This window comes from Ceratotherium simum, chromosome 26, assembly GCF_057802395.1.
Source record: "Ceratotherium simum simum isolate JZ-2026a chromosome 26, ASM5780239v1, whole genome shotgun sequence".
Taxonomy (NCBI): Eukaryota; Metazoa; Chordata; class Mammalia; order Perissodactyla; family Rhinocerotidae; genus Ceratotherium; species Ceratotherium simum.
Window position 1 is genome coordinate 20,986,359 of NC_141925.1, and position 14,712 is coordinate 21,001,070.

Below are 14,712 nucleotides of genomic sequence, written 5' to 3' on the forward strand. Positions count from 1 at the left end.
TATATCCCACTTCACTCCCAAGTGGTTTAAATGCAGCTTACAAAAAAGATAGGTAATTCACTCAGATAGAAGTCACTAGATGAGGAAGCCAGAAAAGAGGGGAAATGGAATTGGTGGGGTGACTAAATCCACTCAGGTGTAGGTTAGTGCCCACTACTGAGTGGGCTGTGGGCTTCAGCTCTGCCATCGCTAAGAAACTGAGAGAGAAGCTTGGATGTTGTCAGCTGCCATCAGGGGAACCTTTGTCACGGAATGAAGGAGGCTAACGCGACATTCAGGGCTCGGCTCTGCAGTACCAGAAGCTCATAACTAGAGCAGCCTTGAGTCCATGAGCCAGGGCTTTTCTTTGCATCTATTTCAGACAACATGAGAGGACAAGATACTTGATTTTCCTTTCTTCACCCTCGCTCCTCCTCATTTTAGTAACTTGTACTTCCTTCTATCAAGTTAGTGAAGCTAGAACCTTGAGATGTTCTTCTTTATAAACATGTAATTCCTTTACATATAATTCCTCCTTTAAAGTATATAATTCAGTGGCTTTTAGTATATTCTCAGAGTTATGTATCCATCACCACAATCAATTTTTGAACATTTTCCTTACCTCAGAAGAACCCCTTAGGTGTCACTCCTCCCGCTCTAGTTTCCCATCTCTCCCAGTCATAATTAAAAACTAATTTTTCTGTTTTCTATAGATTTGTCTATATGGGACATTTCATATAAGTGGAAGCATTTAGTATCTGGTCCTTTGTGACTGACGTTTTTGGCTTAGCGTAGTGTTTTCCAGGTCCATCCATGTTGTAGCATGCATAAGTATTTCATTCCTTTTTGTAGTTGTACTGGATAACACCACATTTTGTTTATCCATTCATCAGTTGATGGATATTTGGGTCTAAGAGATATTCTTGATTTTTTTCCTTTTTCCAACCTCCACATCCAGTCCATCTGTGAACAGTGCCCATTCTACTTCCTGAATGCATAGTTTATGCATCCATTGTGTCTCACTGTCTTAACAGCCTCCTAATGGTCTGCCTGCTTCGATTCCTGCCTGCCTTCCATTTTCCACACTGCAACAACTCAAAACACATCAGATTGCATTACTTCTCTTCTTAAAACCCTTCAATATAAAGAACTCCTTACTGCATCCTACAAAAGCCCTGCATGAGGCTGTTGCAAATTCTGATCCCTTCAGGGAAGAGGCAGGGCCTAGGCAGTGTGGAGTGGTAGGGCCTGGGGCAGCTACAGTGTGCACGTCCCACCTCAGGGCCTTTGAATTCCCCACTCCTTCATGTTGCTCACTTTCCCACTTATTTTTCAGACAGAATGGTCTCTTGGTTCCTTAAATGTGCCAAGCTGTCTTTCTCCTCAGGTGTTTGTGGAGGCTGTACGCACTGCCTCGAATTTCCACTCCCAGCTTTTTACATGGCAGCCCTGCCCTCTCCTTGCCACACACTCTCTTGTTCTCTGTCGGTTTACTTGGCTTTTTGTTTGAATATACTGTCATTGAGGGTAAGGACCCCATTCATCCTACTCACCCTTCTATGTCCAGCATTTAGCACAGTGGCTGGCACTGTTCCAATGATAGAATGACGTGTTTTGCCTCTTGTGTAAAGCATTAGTCATTTTAAGATGTGTTCAAAGATGCATGTGGAGAATAATACAAGAAAACAAATGATCATTTCTTTTTTCTTTTTTTGTGAGGAAGATCAGCCCTGAGCTAACATCATGCTAATCCTCCTCTTTTTGCTGAGGAAGACCGGCTCTGAGCCAACATCTATTGCCAATCCTCCTTTTTTCCCCCAAAGCCCCAGTAGTTAGTTGTATGTCGTAGTTGCACATCCTTCTAGTTGCTATATGTGGGACACGGCCGCAGCATGGCCAGAGAAGCGGTGCATCCGTGCGTGCCCGGGATCTGAACCCGGGCTGCCACTAGCAGAGCGTGCGCGCTTAACCACTAAGCCACGGGGCCGGCCCCAAATGATCATTTCTAAATGAGAGTAGGTTGTGTTTTTATGGAATTTCACACTCATTTTAGTAACAAATATCTTTACTGATGCTGTATAATCACAAGGGGGTGGAGTATAGGGTAGAAATATAAACATCCTGATAGAAAAGGATATTCATTTGTTTTCATTACATATGTATTGTGGGCATAGCAATTTTCTGGAGTCTCAGACGCACCTCTTTGCCACTCATGATCTTCTTGTCCACAGTTTTTTCTTTGCTGCAGTCATTTTTCTTTCCTCTAGTGCTCGTCATTCACCCCCACCCCCAACCATGAATCTCCCCCACAAAGAGTTCACTAGGCTTGGTCTCAGGCCCAAATACAAGTGTTTTAATGATTTGGATATAATTTTGTACTCCTGGTCACTTATTGATGGTTATGGTCCTTATGTCCTTCTTGAAATAAAATCCACTGTGATAATTTTCGTATCTCAATATATGAGAGTTAAAAGTGGTTGAAGTCTGGAAGAGAGCACAGAGTTTTCTTTTCTCCTTGCATTTTCGTGTAATCTCTAGAACACAGTTTGAAACCCACAGATCTCATAGAAAGCTTTTTTGTTATATTCGAGAAACTACAAGAAATAAATTCAGTGGTATATTTTGCTCACATTTCACTATCATTTTTCTCTTTTTAGGTGCTATTTCAAGTGGTTTCAGGCTGGAAGAGTCTCCATTTGTTCCCTATGACTTTATGAATAGCAGTACTTCACCAGCCAGTCCTCCAGGTTCAATAGGAGATGGCTGGCCACGTGCCAAATCGCCTAACGGCTCTAGCAGTGTTAATTGGCCACCAGGTAAAAAACTAACAGCTTTTTTCGTGAGGATTTGTTTCTGTTAAGATTTTGTTACTGGGCCGGCCCTGTGGCTTGGTGGTTAAGTGCGCGCGCTGCGATGCTGGTGGCCCGGGTTCGGATCCCGGGTGCGCATCGAGGCACCACTTCTCCGTTCATCCTGAGGCCGAGTCCCACATACAGCAACTAGAAGGATGTGCAGCTACGACACACAACTATCCACTGGGGCTTTGGGGGGAAAAAAAATAAATAAATAAAAAAATCTTTAAAAAAAAAAAAAAAAAAGATTTTGTTACCTCTGGATGTATTAATTCTGCCTGATTGGACTGAACTATGCTAAGGATAAGAAAGAATGCAGAAATGCCAGATGAAAAGTTGAGCATCATCCTGGGCAGACGAATGTGTCTGGCCTGTTACCAGTGCCTTTGTGCTCCAAGCAGTGAAGATGGGATTAGTGCCACTGACGGGCATGAAGAAGAATATAAAAACCTTCAGTCATTGTTCCTCTTCAGCTGTGTCAGGGGACTAACTTGACAGTATTTCATTTGTACTGAGGAATCACCAGAAATGTACCTATGGCCTGCTTTGTCCTGTTGGGGTTGTTATGTCTTTGTGATTTGTATTAGAGTGCTTTGAAATATTACTGTGTAAAAATATGTAAACCCAGAGAAATGATTCAGTTGCAAAAACTTGCAAGTTATTCATAAATAACAGCTTATATTATACTAACTGTATTACCAAATCAGCCTCTTAGGGTACTTTGGAAAATACTTGAGAATTACATAGACTTTAGGAATAAAAGTTTTGGCTATTTAGTAACGGATTTTTAAATGATAATTAAGAGCCAGCCCTGATGGCCTAGTGGTTAAAAGTTTGGTGCTCTCACTGCTTTGGTGGCCCAGGTTTGTTTCCCGGTTGTGGACCCACACCATTGGTCTGTCAGGTGTCATGCTGTGGCAGTGGCTCACATAGAAGAACTAGGACTTAAAACTAGAATATACAACTATGTACTGGGGCTTTGGGGAGGGAAAAAGAAAAAGAAGATAGTTAAGCATGAACTAATTCTAAGTTTTTATTTCCAGAATTTCGCCCTGGTGAACCATGGAAAGGTTATCCAAACATTGACCCTGAAACTGACCCTTACGTCACTCCTGGCAGTGTCATAAACAATCTTTCAATTAATACTGTGCGGGAAGTTGACCACCTCAGGGACAGGAACAGTGGTATGTAGGCGGGTACAAGTCAGAATTTCTGAATGGTGGTGGACAACATGCTTTAAGAATGGCTCAAAGTAGGGGCCGGCCCGGTGGCGCAAGCGGTTAAGTGCTCACGCTCCGCTTCAGCGGCCTGGCGTTCGCAAGTTCGAATCTGAGGCACGCACCAATACACTGCTTGTCAAGCCATGCTGTGGTGGCATCCCATATAAAGTAGAGGAAGATGGGCATGGATGTTAGCTCAGGGCCAGTCTTCCTCAGCAAAAAAAAAAAAAAAAAAAAAAAAAGAGGAGGATTGGCACTGGATTTTAGCTCAGGGCTGATCTTCCTCACAAAAATAAATAAATGAAAAGAATCCCTCAAAGTAGATGTGAACCTTTCAACAGCAGAAGTCACTCCAGCACATCACAGCCCCTGACGTCCAAGGGCATCACGGCAATGAAAACAGTTCAATTCTCAGTTTTCCAATAGGTGACTCTTCAGCCACTTTTAAAATGAGGATTTATTATCACTTGATATGGTAAACACGTATATTAACTTAGTAAGCTAACACAAACATTTGCTTTCCAGTAATTGTATTAACAACCAAAGGTTGTTACCTATTTTATAACTAGTTTCTTCATCTGGAGAAGCAGTTTGGCTTTCTTTGTCTCTCAGAGTGAAAATAAGACCAATTTAAGGGTCCCTACAGTCCTGATGCACTTTTTAATGGGTTAAATAAAATCATTCTACTACCTACCACATGGTTATTTTTAACCCCAGGCATTTACAAGTATTTCATGCAAAGGTGAATGAAATATTTTCTCTGTTTCTATAACTTAGATCCTCTCATCTATCCCTTTAAACAGTTTATAATAAAATGTAAAACAGTCAGCATTTTACATTAGATATGTAATTTGTTAACAGATGTTTGCCATATCACAATGGTGAGAAAAGAATCCTCATCATTCTAAACTGACTGAATTTAACAGACAACTGTGTAGCAGTAGTTAAAGCCACTAATTTCCCAGGAGAAAGGAGGGGGGACAGAGCCACGCCTAATACGTCATGCCTGGTAATTAGTGAAAGAATCTGGCGGCTTGCAGAAACAAGGGCTGCTTCCTATTTGTAGAAGATTCTGAAAGTCAGGAGAGGAGTTTAGATTTGATATTAGGAGAAATAAACCATTGAAGGTTTTGGGTGGAAGAATCGACGTTTAAGGTGGGGTGATCTGACAGTGGTGAGCAGATGGATTGGAGTGGGAGGCCAGTTAGGAGCTATTGGAGTGATCCAGATAATGGTTGAGTCTGGAGCTAAACTAGAGTAGTGGTCAAGAGGATTTTTAAAAAATAAGGAGAGGGCCAGCCCTGGTGGCCTAATGGTTAAGTTTGGCATGCTCTGCTTCAGCGGCCCAGGTTCAGTTCCGGGGCACGGAGCTATACCACTCATCTGTCAGTGGCCGTGTTGTGATGGCAGCTCACATACAAAAAGAGGAAGATTGGCAACAGATGTTAGCTCAAGGCGAATCTTCCTCAGCAAAAAAAAAAAAGTGGGGGTGGGGAGAAAGGCTAGGTTTTGGAGAGTGAATATGGGGCATGATGGAGAAAGATGAAGGCCTGGCTGACTGTCGTGTCAGTGCCAAGGTGCCTTGGTGAACTTGTCTAATAAGTCACTGGAGTTCAGAGACAGGAGTAGGGAGCAGTAAGAATTATCCCTCTTTTGGAGTCCTATACTGGGAGATAGAGCCAGGTGTTGTCTCGGGGGTGTGTGTCTCATTGTTGGAGTATATTCTCACAGACAGGGCTGGGCGGGAAGTACTTCATCTGAGCCACAGTAAAAACACTGAACAAGCTCTCAGCGTGCTGTTTTGAAGGTGAGAAGGCAGATGCAGTCTTGGGCACCGTCTGTGACCCTGAGCCTACCTGTTTCCTTTCTCATGGCGTACTGTTGCAGTCTCACTGGATGCTTTTGCTTGTTCTTAAACTCCACGTCCCTTACTCTGGGGACGACTAATTGGACTCTTCCCCCACATAGGGTCATCCTCATCCTTGAACACCACGCTGCCTTCAACTAGTGCCTGGTCATCCATTCGTGCCTCCAACTACAACGTTCCCCTCAGCAGTACAGCACAAAGCACTTCAGGTGGGCCTTGTCAGAGGAGGGTTGGAGTCGGAACCTGGGGCTGGGCCTGGGGTTTTCGATCCTTCTTTTTATCTAAAGTCTTATTTTCAGGGAGGTAGGAGAATGTATTTCTGAGCCTGGGAAAATATTTTTAACACCACTTGTCCCTTTTTTAAAATTGACTCTATCCAGCAGTGATTTACTAAAATAATCAGCTTTCACTGAACAGCTCTCACTGTCATCTGAGAGCCATCTCAGCTCTGTAATTAAATGTAATTTAATCCAAAGCAGTTCTCAAACTGTCTGCAGTGCAGGACCTGTTACTTTTTAAATTTCCAATCCTTTGCAAACTCATGCTTTTGTAAAATACAGTAAACTTAGAATTGCTAGAAAAATGATTACACACTTGGGAGTTATGGTGATGTCAAATTGCTGTCACAGTTTACAAGTGCTCCTCTGAATTTCTGTACTCATTCTGTCACGGACCACTAGTAAACTGTGTTGTGACCAGTCTTGCGACCACACTTGGAGTCACGCTGATTTAAAGGACATGCACTTTATGAAGCAAGTAGAAAAATAGTTGACAGTGACAGAAGTCATACAATTTTCCATCTCCTTCTGCCCCCTCATGTTTTTAGCATTATTTTGACGTAGTTGACTGTGTGCCTGATCCCTGCACACCCCCGTTGCCATGAGGCAGCATGCATCAGGAAAAGAGCTTGCTTGCTTTTTTTTTAAAGCTGGACAGGCCTAGGTTCCTGGCTGTGCCCTGGACTGATAGGCAGGTTGCGTAACCTCTGCTCCTCAGTGGAGTGTGTGTCGGGATTAGGGATGGTGCGCCCGGCAGCCCAGCGCTCAGCACAGAGAGGTGCCCAGTGAGTGTGCTGTGATGACTCCCTGAGGGGGAGGAGCTACTTTTGAGGGCCTTTTTTCCATGAGTAAACAACAAAGTTCTAAAATCTCTTTAATGGCCTGTGTGACAATCTTGAGTGACTCAATCTGTGGTTATTAAGGAGTTCCCAGTCGCTGTTTTAGAGCAGCGGTTTGTGTTTTGTTTTGATTTCAGTTAAAGTGTAGTTTTGTACGCTGGACTAAGAATTTCATAGGTCTTCAAACTCTTAATAACGGAAATGATCTGAGTGTTTTGAGGCGACAGAGCAGTTTTCTTTTGGCTTTTTGTTTTTCTTTTATGGCAGTTTAGTTTGATTTGGGGTTTTTAATAGAGTTTCTTTTTGTTTGAGTTGCTTTTGGTGGGCTAATGGGTGTTATCATTATTTAAATTTTCTCTTCTCTAAAAGCATTATCTCCCCCCTCCCCTACTTTTTTTTTTCCTTTGAGTAGCCAGAAATAGTGATTCCAAATTGACATGGTCTCCTGGTTCAGTTACAAACACCTCTCTGGCTCATGAGCTGTGGAAGGTCCCTTTGCCACCTAAAAACATCACTGCTCCGTCCCGCCCACCTCCGGGACTGACTGGTCAGAAGCCACCCTTGTCTACGTGGGATAATTCTCCCCTTCGTGTAGGTGGAGGATGGGGAAATTCTGACGCCAGGTATACCCCAGGTAAGATGAAGTGCATAGGATGGTTTCATGTGGTTTATTTGCTGAACACTAACCGGTACGGTACCAACAGTCTAGTTTAATAGAGACCTAAAGAGTAACTATCACATTCCCCTCTAAAGAAACGTACAATTCCTAGTGCATTGCCATCTTCTGCAATTTCCGTGTCTTTGAGAGTTAAATTTTGTTTCAAATTTTGCCTGGTTTACTTAAGAACATTTACCCAAAGACATACAACAGTGAGTGGTAAAGTTACTTTACCATCCCCAGTGGAATGGGGTCTCCTTTCTTTCAGAAGTTTCTCAAGAGCTTGTCTTAAAATATGTAGTAACTTCCTGCTCATGGCAGGCATGCAGAATGACACCATGTCACGTGGAGCGGAAGCTGTTATTTGACAGGCTGGGGAAGGTAGGAGCAGCCCATCTGGGCCTTGAAGAGTGGAGCCTGTTTGGGGGAAGCTGGGACTACACTTAGGATGATCATAAAATGTATTGTTTAAGAAGGGACATTTGAGAGTGAAAGGGGATGCAGTTAATTAATCATACAGGGCCAAGAGGCATAAACCAGCCTGTCCCAGGAAAACTGGGACAAGTGGTTTCCCTGCCTGTCTCCTCCTCCTGTGGGTGACTAGCACTGGATTTGTACTGGCATCATGTCACCACCCACCTGCCCCCAACATACACACTCACAGCCACAGAGTTACTCAGAGCTGTCTGCCACTTCTAACAGTAAAAATGGTCTTCTCCTTCATTCTACACTGCCCCAGAACTATACCAAACTTTCTCATCTCCAGACTGAAAATGGTGTAAAACCTCATTAGTAATTTCTCGTCTTTAGACTGGAGATTGACTGAAATAAATTTTGCAATGTTTCCTTTAGAGGAAAGTTTTAATTACATGAAAAGAACACTTGAGTCTGTTCCAAGCAACTAAATGTAAATTAATGTAATTGGTGTCATGTGTAAGTGGTTCTTTCAGACCACAAACATCTGGGAGCCAGCTAAGTGACCAGTAACACAGTGAGGGGAGATGATAAAAGTGGCCTAGGACCCACCACCCTAAGGAGGGTTGGTGGAGTTAAGTGGGATCAGGAAGCCTGTAAGAGTAAGCCAAGCAAAACAGGGAACAGCATATGCCAAGGCTCAGAGACCTGGGAGAGTACAAGGGTTCCTTGTGGAGTTATTAGAGATCAGTTGGGTCGAGGTTCAGGGAGAAATGATGAGGCATGAGCTATGTCATGGAGCCACCTTCCTAAGCCACACTGAAGTGTTTGTGAGACACCTTTCAATAGTTGTAGACAGGGTGGTGACTTGATCATGTTTTAAAGCTCTGCTGCTGGGAGAGAGTGGATGCCATGGGGCTGAGCAGGAAGGCCAAATGGGGTGCCCATGTGGTACCTCAGACAAAAATGAGGAATGTCTGGGTGATTGCAAGCTCTTAAATCCCCTTAGAGCCTCACACCCTGTGGGACATGCATGCACAGTCATTGATGCCTGAGACAGACTGAGGCCTTTCCCCAAAGGGTACCATTTTGAGATAGTTTTAGCTATATAAATGAAAAGATCGCAAAGAGATATGGCCTTTTGTGGCTCACTAGCCTTCCATGTGAGCCTTCTGGGCCTAGGGAGAAAGTACCCCAGGTAGAAGTGCAGGTAAGTAAGAAGTCAGAGAAGGAAGCCAAGAGCCCACACGATCCCCCTGAATACCTGTAATTTGACCGGGATGTGTTTATCCTAAACAGTCATTCAGGCCACAGTCTTGGAAACTGACTTGCCCTTTTTCTTCCTTGTTAGGTTCCAGCTGGGGTGAGAGCAGCTCAGGGAGAATAACAAATTGGCTTGTTCTAAAAAACCTTACACCTCAGGTAAGAACACCAGGTATCCGTGTTTGTGTGGATACGCCAGGTAGCATGGGAGTGAAGGTTTCCGGTGTTGTTTAAGTTTGAGATGAGTGCTACCCAGGCCTACCAAGTGGTACTAAGTAGATGTCAAGGCTGGGCAGAGGATGGTCTGTAGATGGCTCAGGCAGGCTGTGGTCTGATTCAGTGGTTTTTACACTGTAAAATGTGCACAAGAGCCGACCAAAAATACAGATTCCCAGGTCTCACCCCAAGGACCGATTTAGTGGTCTGGGCTAGGATCAGGGATCTGCATTTTTATAAGGGCGTTCAGATGAATTTGATGCAGATCGTCCTTGTATTTGCACTTGGAGAAACCCTGGTCTGCCCTTTTAGATTAGGACATTTTCTTAGTCCCTGGACCACTCCCTCCTCTGGAGGCTGGATGTTAAGAGCCCGCCCCCCTCCTCCCCCAGGGAGCAGTGCCTTGATGAATCCTGTCCTCAGGGCAGGGAAGAGAGAAGACATGAAGCCACAACAGGGCACTGGCTAACTAAGGAATTGGGGATCGGGGGAATGTCCAGGAGTCTAGAGGCCACAGAGGTATGGCTCTGGGACCAGTGGAGGTGGGGAGGGGGGCACTGTACCCCATCACCGCAGTGAGTCCCAGAGAAGAGTGGCACCAGGAGTGAAGAACCTTGGGCGAGAGAGAAAGGACCAGAGTCCCAGCCGGGACAACCTCCCGGGGTGGCCCCCAGACGGTGCCTCTAATTGGCGATTCCCTACACTCTGTTTCCTAGATTGATGGCTCAACTCTGCGTACTCTGTGCATGCAGCATGGCCCACTGATAACATTCCACCTGAACCTCCCACATGGAAATGCTTTGGTCCGTTACAGTTCAAAAGAAGAGGTAGTGAAGGCACAAAAGTCTCTGCACATGTAAGTTGGCCATTCTGTGTGTGACACCTGGAAAAAGCCCTCATGATTGTAAGAGTTTGGGGTTCCCTCATTTGGGGTTCCCTTGTGTGTGAAAGTACAGCTGATGGCACTGCACCATCTCTAGGCCAGCACACAGGGTCGTGCGGTGAGAGCGCCTCGTGACAGCAGCAGCCTCACTCTATCTTCGGTTCCAAGGTTGATACTCATAAGGGGTAGCATCATTCTTTGTCAGAATGGCCCTAGAAAAATCCCTTGAGGGGCCGCCCCGTGGCGTAGCGGTTAAGTGTGCGCACTCCGCTGCTGGTGTGCACCGACGCACTGCTTGTCAGGCCATGCTGCGGCAGCATCCCATACAAAGTAGAGGAAGATGGGCACGGCTGTTAGCCCAGGGCCAGTCTTCCTCAGCAAAAAGAGGAGGATTGGCATGGATGTTAGTTCAGGGCTGATCTTCCTCACAAAAAAAAAGAAAAGAAAATCCCTTGATGGGCTGGCCCCGTGGCTTAGCGGTTAAGTGCGTGCGCTCCGCTGCTGGCGGCCCGGGTTCGGATCCCGGGCGCGCAACGACACACCGCTTCTCCAGCCATGCTGAGGCCACGTCCCACGTGCAGCAACTAGAAGGATGTGCAGCTATGAGCTGTCTACTGGGGCTTTTGGGGAAAAAAATAAATAAATAAAATTATATAAATGTTTAAAAAAAAAAAAGAAAATCCCTTGAATTGCCTGTAGGAGACAAAAAGACGTGATCTTGATGCCACAGCTGCACTCACAGGGGAGGTTCGCTCTGGGTGGCGTGCCCCGCCCTGTGGTGCACCTCGGGCATGCACCCTGAGGGGAGGGCATGCTTGGGTGTTCTCCCCTGCCTCTCCACCTCCACCCTCTCTGAGTCTCACCCTCAGTTTTGAATCAGTAAAACCCTTCAGATCTCCTGAGTCTTCACCATGCCTGCTTGTGTCTCTCTCCTCTAGGTGTGTATTGGGGAACACTACTATTCTTGCTGAGTTTGCCAGTGAAGAGGAGATCAGTCGTTTCTTTGCACAAAGTCAGTCTCTGACCCCTTCTCCTGGCTGGCAGTCTCTTGGGTCCAGCCAGAGCCGGCTGGGCTCCCTCGACTGTTCCCACTCATTCTCCAGCCGGACCGATCTCAATCACTGGAATGGTGCTGGGCTGTCGGGAACTAACTGTGGAGACCTTCACGGCACTTCACTCTGGGGGACCCCACATTATTCCACAAGCCTCTGGGGTCCTCCAAGCAGCAGCGACCCCCGGGGAATTAGCAGCCCATCCCCCATTAATGCTTTTCTTTCTGTTGACCACCTGGGTGGGGGTGGAGAGTCCATGTAACAGTGTAGGTGTCGACTCATGAACTGTGACCTCAAGATGCAAAAGAAAGGAGCACTAAGTTGGGCTCGCCGCCTGCAGCCAGGGGCCACCTGTGGGAACAGCTATTCTCTGCACATTTTCCACTTTGTTTTCCCTGAAACATATCAGTTTGAATACTTGAATCATGCAGGCCAATATTATAATGTGAAAAGGTATCTATCTATTTACACTCCCAAATAGCGCCATACATGCTAAACCGTATAGAACGAGCTCACTTGTGTATATTCATCATGTTTAGCCTTTGGGTTCCTTTTTTTTTGTTTTTCCCCTCCTATCTTCTTGCCCCTTTTTTTCTTTTCTTTCTTTTTTTTTTTTTTTTTTGCTAAACCATTTTTTTTGGCTGATAATGTATGAGCTTTTAACTTTGCACTGAATGATGTTCTCTCCGTCTAATCGGCAATATGGGGGGGCAGCTGTTCCAGTGTAAATGTTTACTCAAGGATGTTCTTAAAAGGTGTGCGCTCTCTACTATGCCTTGATGTTTGCCTACCTTATTGTGGTATCGTGGAGTTTAAAAGATCGAGTTATGATACTGACTTAGGACTATAACTGAAAGTATTGCACCAGTTTTTTCATGTTATAAAACTAAAGAATTTTCGCTCTGCAGTTTGAAAAACTGTGGCCACAGCTGTGACTTGCAGCCCACCTGCCACCCAGGACGGGCCCTGCACTTTGAATAGGCTTTCCATTTTGTTTTGAAGGTTCCCACGTTGAACCTTCTTGTTTACAGATTTTTTTGTTTGTTTTTTGAGAAAAAAAAATGTTTACTCTTCCATCATTTAAAAAAAATTTAAAAGACAAAAAAAAAAAATGGAGGATGACTTAAAAGATGCTTTCTATCTCTGGGAAAAAGGAGCAGCATTTGGCCATGTTCTTTTGTTTTTCTATTCCTGTCCTAAATCAAAGAGCATGGTTCTCAGGAAAACCAGTTCCCCAGTAAAAAAAACTCCTTGTAGTTTCTTATAGGATAAAAAGAAAAACCCCAACTTTTAGCACTGATACTACATATTGCTCTGTTAAAGAATTTTCTCTGCCAAAAAAAAGAAAAAACAAAAAAATGCTTGAAGCTGGAGTTTGACATTCTGCTTTCAGATGCTGTCTTTTTATTAGTGAGTGATGATGGTTTGCTAATAATCAATAGGTAATAATTTTTTGTAATCCCATCAAGTGGCTCTATATGTTTCTGCTCTCTTGTGACTGTGTTAATGTTTAACTGTTGTACCTTAAAGCCGAATTCAGTAACTATGCATACTGTAACCAAGGTATTGGGCTTACAGAATTGTTCGTTGTATAAAGAAAATTTTAAATGTTGTTGCAAACTAACGAGTTACACCATTTTTAAAATTTCTTTCTCTCTTCCCCCCTTTTTTTGCCCACAAAAGGTATTATAATGCTTGCTTAGTCAAAGAAGAGAGACTAAACAAGGGTAAAAATTTTAACAGTACAGAATTTGCCATCATTTCATTGCCTTGATTCTAACTGTTTGTGTCCTAAGATGCAAAAGAAGTCAGTGGCTTTTAACTGTTTACAAATAGAATGTGATTGTAAAATGTACAGTTTGGTTGTGTTTGAATTATGAAATTTCTTCAGATATAATAAACCATGACTTTTTGGCTGCTCAACATCAATTGTCTTTTTTGTGAATTTATTTGTACGCTCTTTTTTATAATGGAACTTTCAAAGTTGCTGTGTATGAGGGTTCTCATAGAGCAACTGATTAGAAGTCTAAGCAAATATTTGAACATTTTATCTGAACTTATCCACAATTTCACCCTGAAATAATGTGAGAACAATGGGAAACTGTAGCTTGCTCCTTCCTACCCTCTTTGAGCATCTTTGGGATCTTGTTGCTCAAAACTCTTCTGTGACTTCATCTTCCCCACCATTTGTGCCCATCTCAAGCCTCAGCAAGAGACCATTTGGAACATGAAGCTTAATGACTTGACAGTGTTCTAGTGTTAAACTCTCATACCTCTGTTACAAAATGAGAAATGCCACAACCTGGACTGGCCTTTTTCTTCCCCCTTCACGGCCCTGACTCCTCACTGCAGGAGCTCTGGGGCAGAACCTGTGTGTGTCTTTCAGTGTATGACTTCAAATCATGCTCCAACTTGCCAGGTGTAAGCTGATGTTGTTGGACAGCTTAATATGAGCAGATGTTGTTCAATGCATTCAATGTACATTGACTTCCATACTGGTTTTTCCAAAAACCAAAGGTAGCTTTGAAAAACCACGTCTGGAAATGTTTGGAACGTTAAGCTGATTGACCTTTTGGGGCTTTGAGTAGTATATAATTGACTTCTTAACTGCGTTAATTGTATTGTTAAAGTGTTTGGGAGTTTTTTGCGCTTGTTACGTGGAAATAAAATGTTTGATTTAAAAAATTAAAAAGTGGTTTTGATTTTTGCCTAGTCCTTAAATAACACAGCTCTATTCCCAAAGTGACTGTGCTACTCCTAAATCTTCCTTAATCTCTGTCAACCGCCCGTGCCCTAGTCCAGGCCATTAGTCTGCCTGCGCCATTTCTCTGGCTTAATGGCCTTGAGTCACTGACAGCCTGCAAGAGTCGTTCTAAACATTTTAACACATGCAGTCACACATTTCCAAATACAGCTCACAATGGCCACATGGCTCCTGCTCCTCTTAGTATTCTGGGCTCTGGACATCCTGAGCTCTGCACTGCTGCTGTGGCTCTGCCCTCCTCCCCCCAGCAGGCCTGCCCAACGCTACCTTACCCTCAGAGACTCAAGATGGTATTGCTGAGGCCAGCTTACCCCATGTTCTCTCTTCCCATCAAGAGTAGGCACCTTCTGGGCCGGCCCCGTGGCTTAGCGGTTAAGTGCGCGCGCTCCGCTACTGGCGGCCTGGGTTCGGATCCCGGGCGCGCACT

The 14,712-nt window shown here is 44.3% G+C and overlaps 1 protein-coding gene across 9 annotated transcripts in view; it reads left to right on the forward strand.

Annotated features, from left to right (window-relative positions):
* The window catches only part of TNRC6A (trinucleotide repeat containing adaptor 6A), a 102,944-nt gene extending 89,500 nt beyond the window's left edge, over positions 1–13,444 (forward strand). For 8 of the 9 annotated variants that reach the window (XM_087417146.1, XM_087417147.1, XM_087417151.1 and 5 more), the window contains 7 exons: positions 2,637–2,795; positions 3,875–4,015; positions 6,020–6,127; positions 7,448–7,669; positions 9,459–9,529; positions 10,303–10,442; positions 11,408–13,444. In XM_087417146.1, coding sequence (XP_087273272.1) covers positions 2,637–2,795; positions 3,875–4,015; positions 6,020–6,127; positions 7,448–7,669; positions 9,459–9,529; positions 10,303–10,442; positions 11,408–11,783 — 1,217 coding nt within the window. In that variant the 3' untranslated portion in view covers positions 11,784–13,444. Of the gene's footprint in view, positions 1–2,636; positions 2,796–3,874; positions 4,016–6,019; positions 6,128–7,447; positions 7,670–9,458; positions 9,530–9,978; positions 10,091–10,302; positions 10,443–11,407 lie in introns of those variants that run through there. The other variant, XM_087417152.1, reaches the window with a different exon arrangement.
* The last annotated feature ends 1,268 nt before the right edge of the window (positions 13,445–14,712 follow it).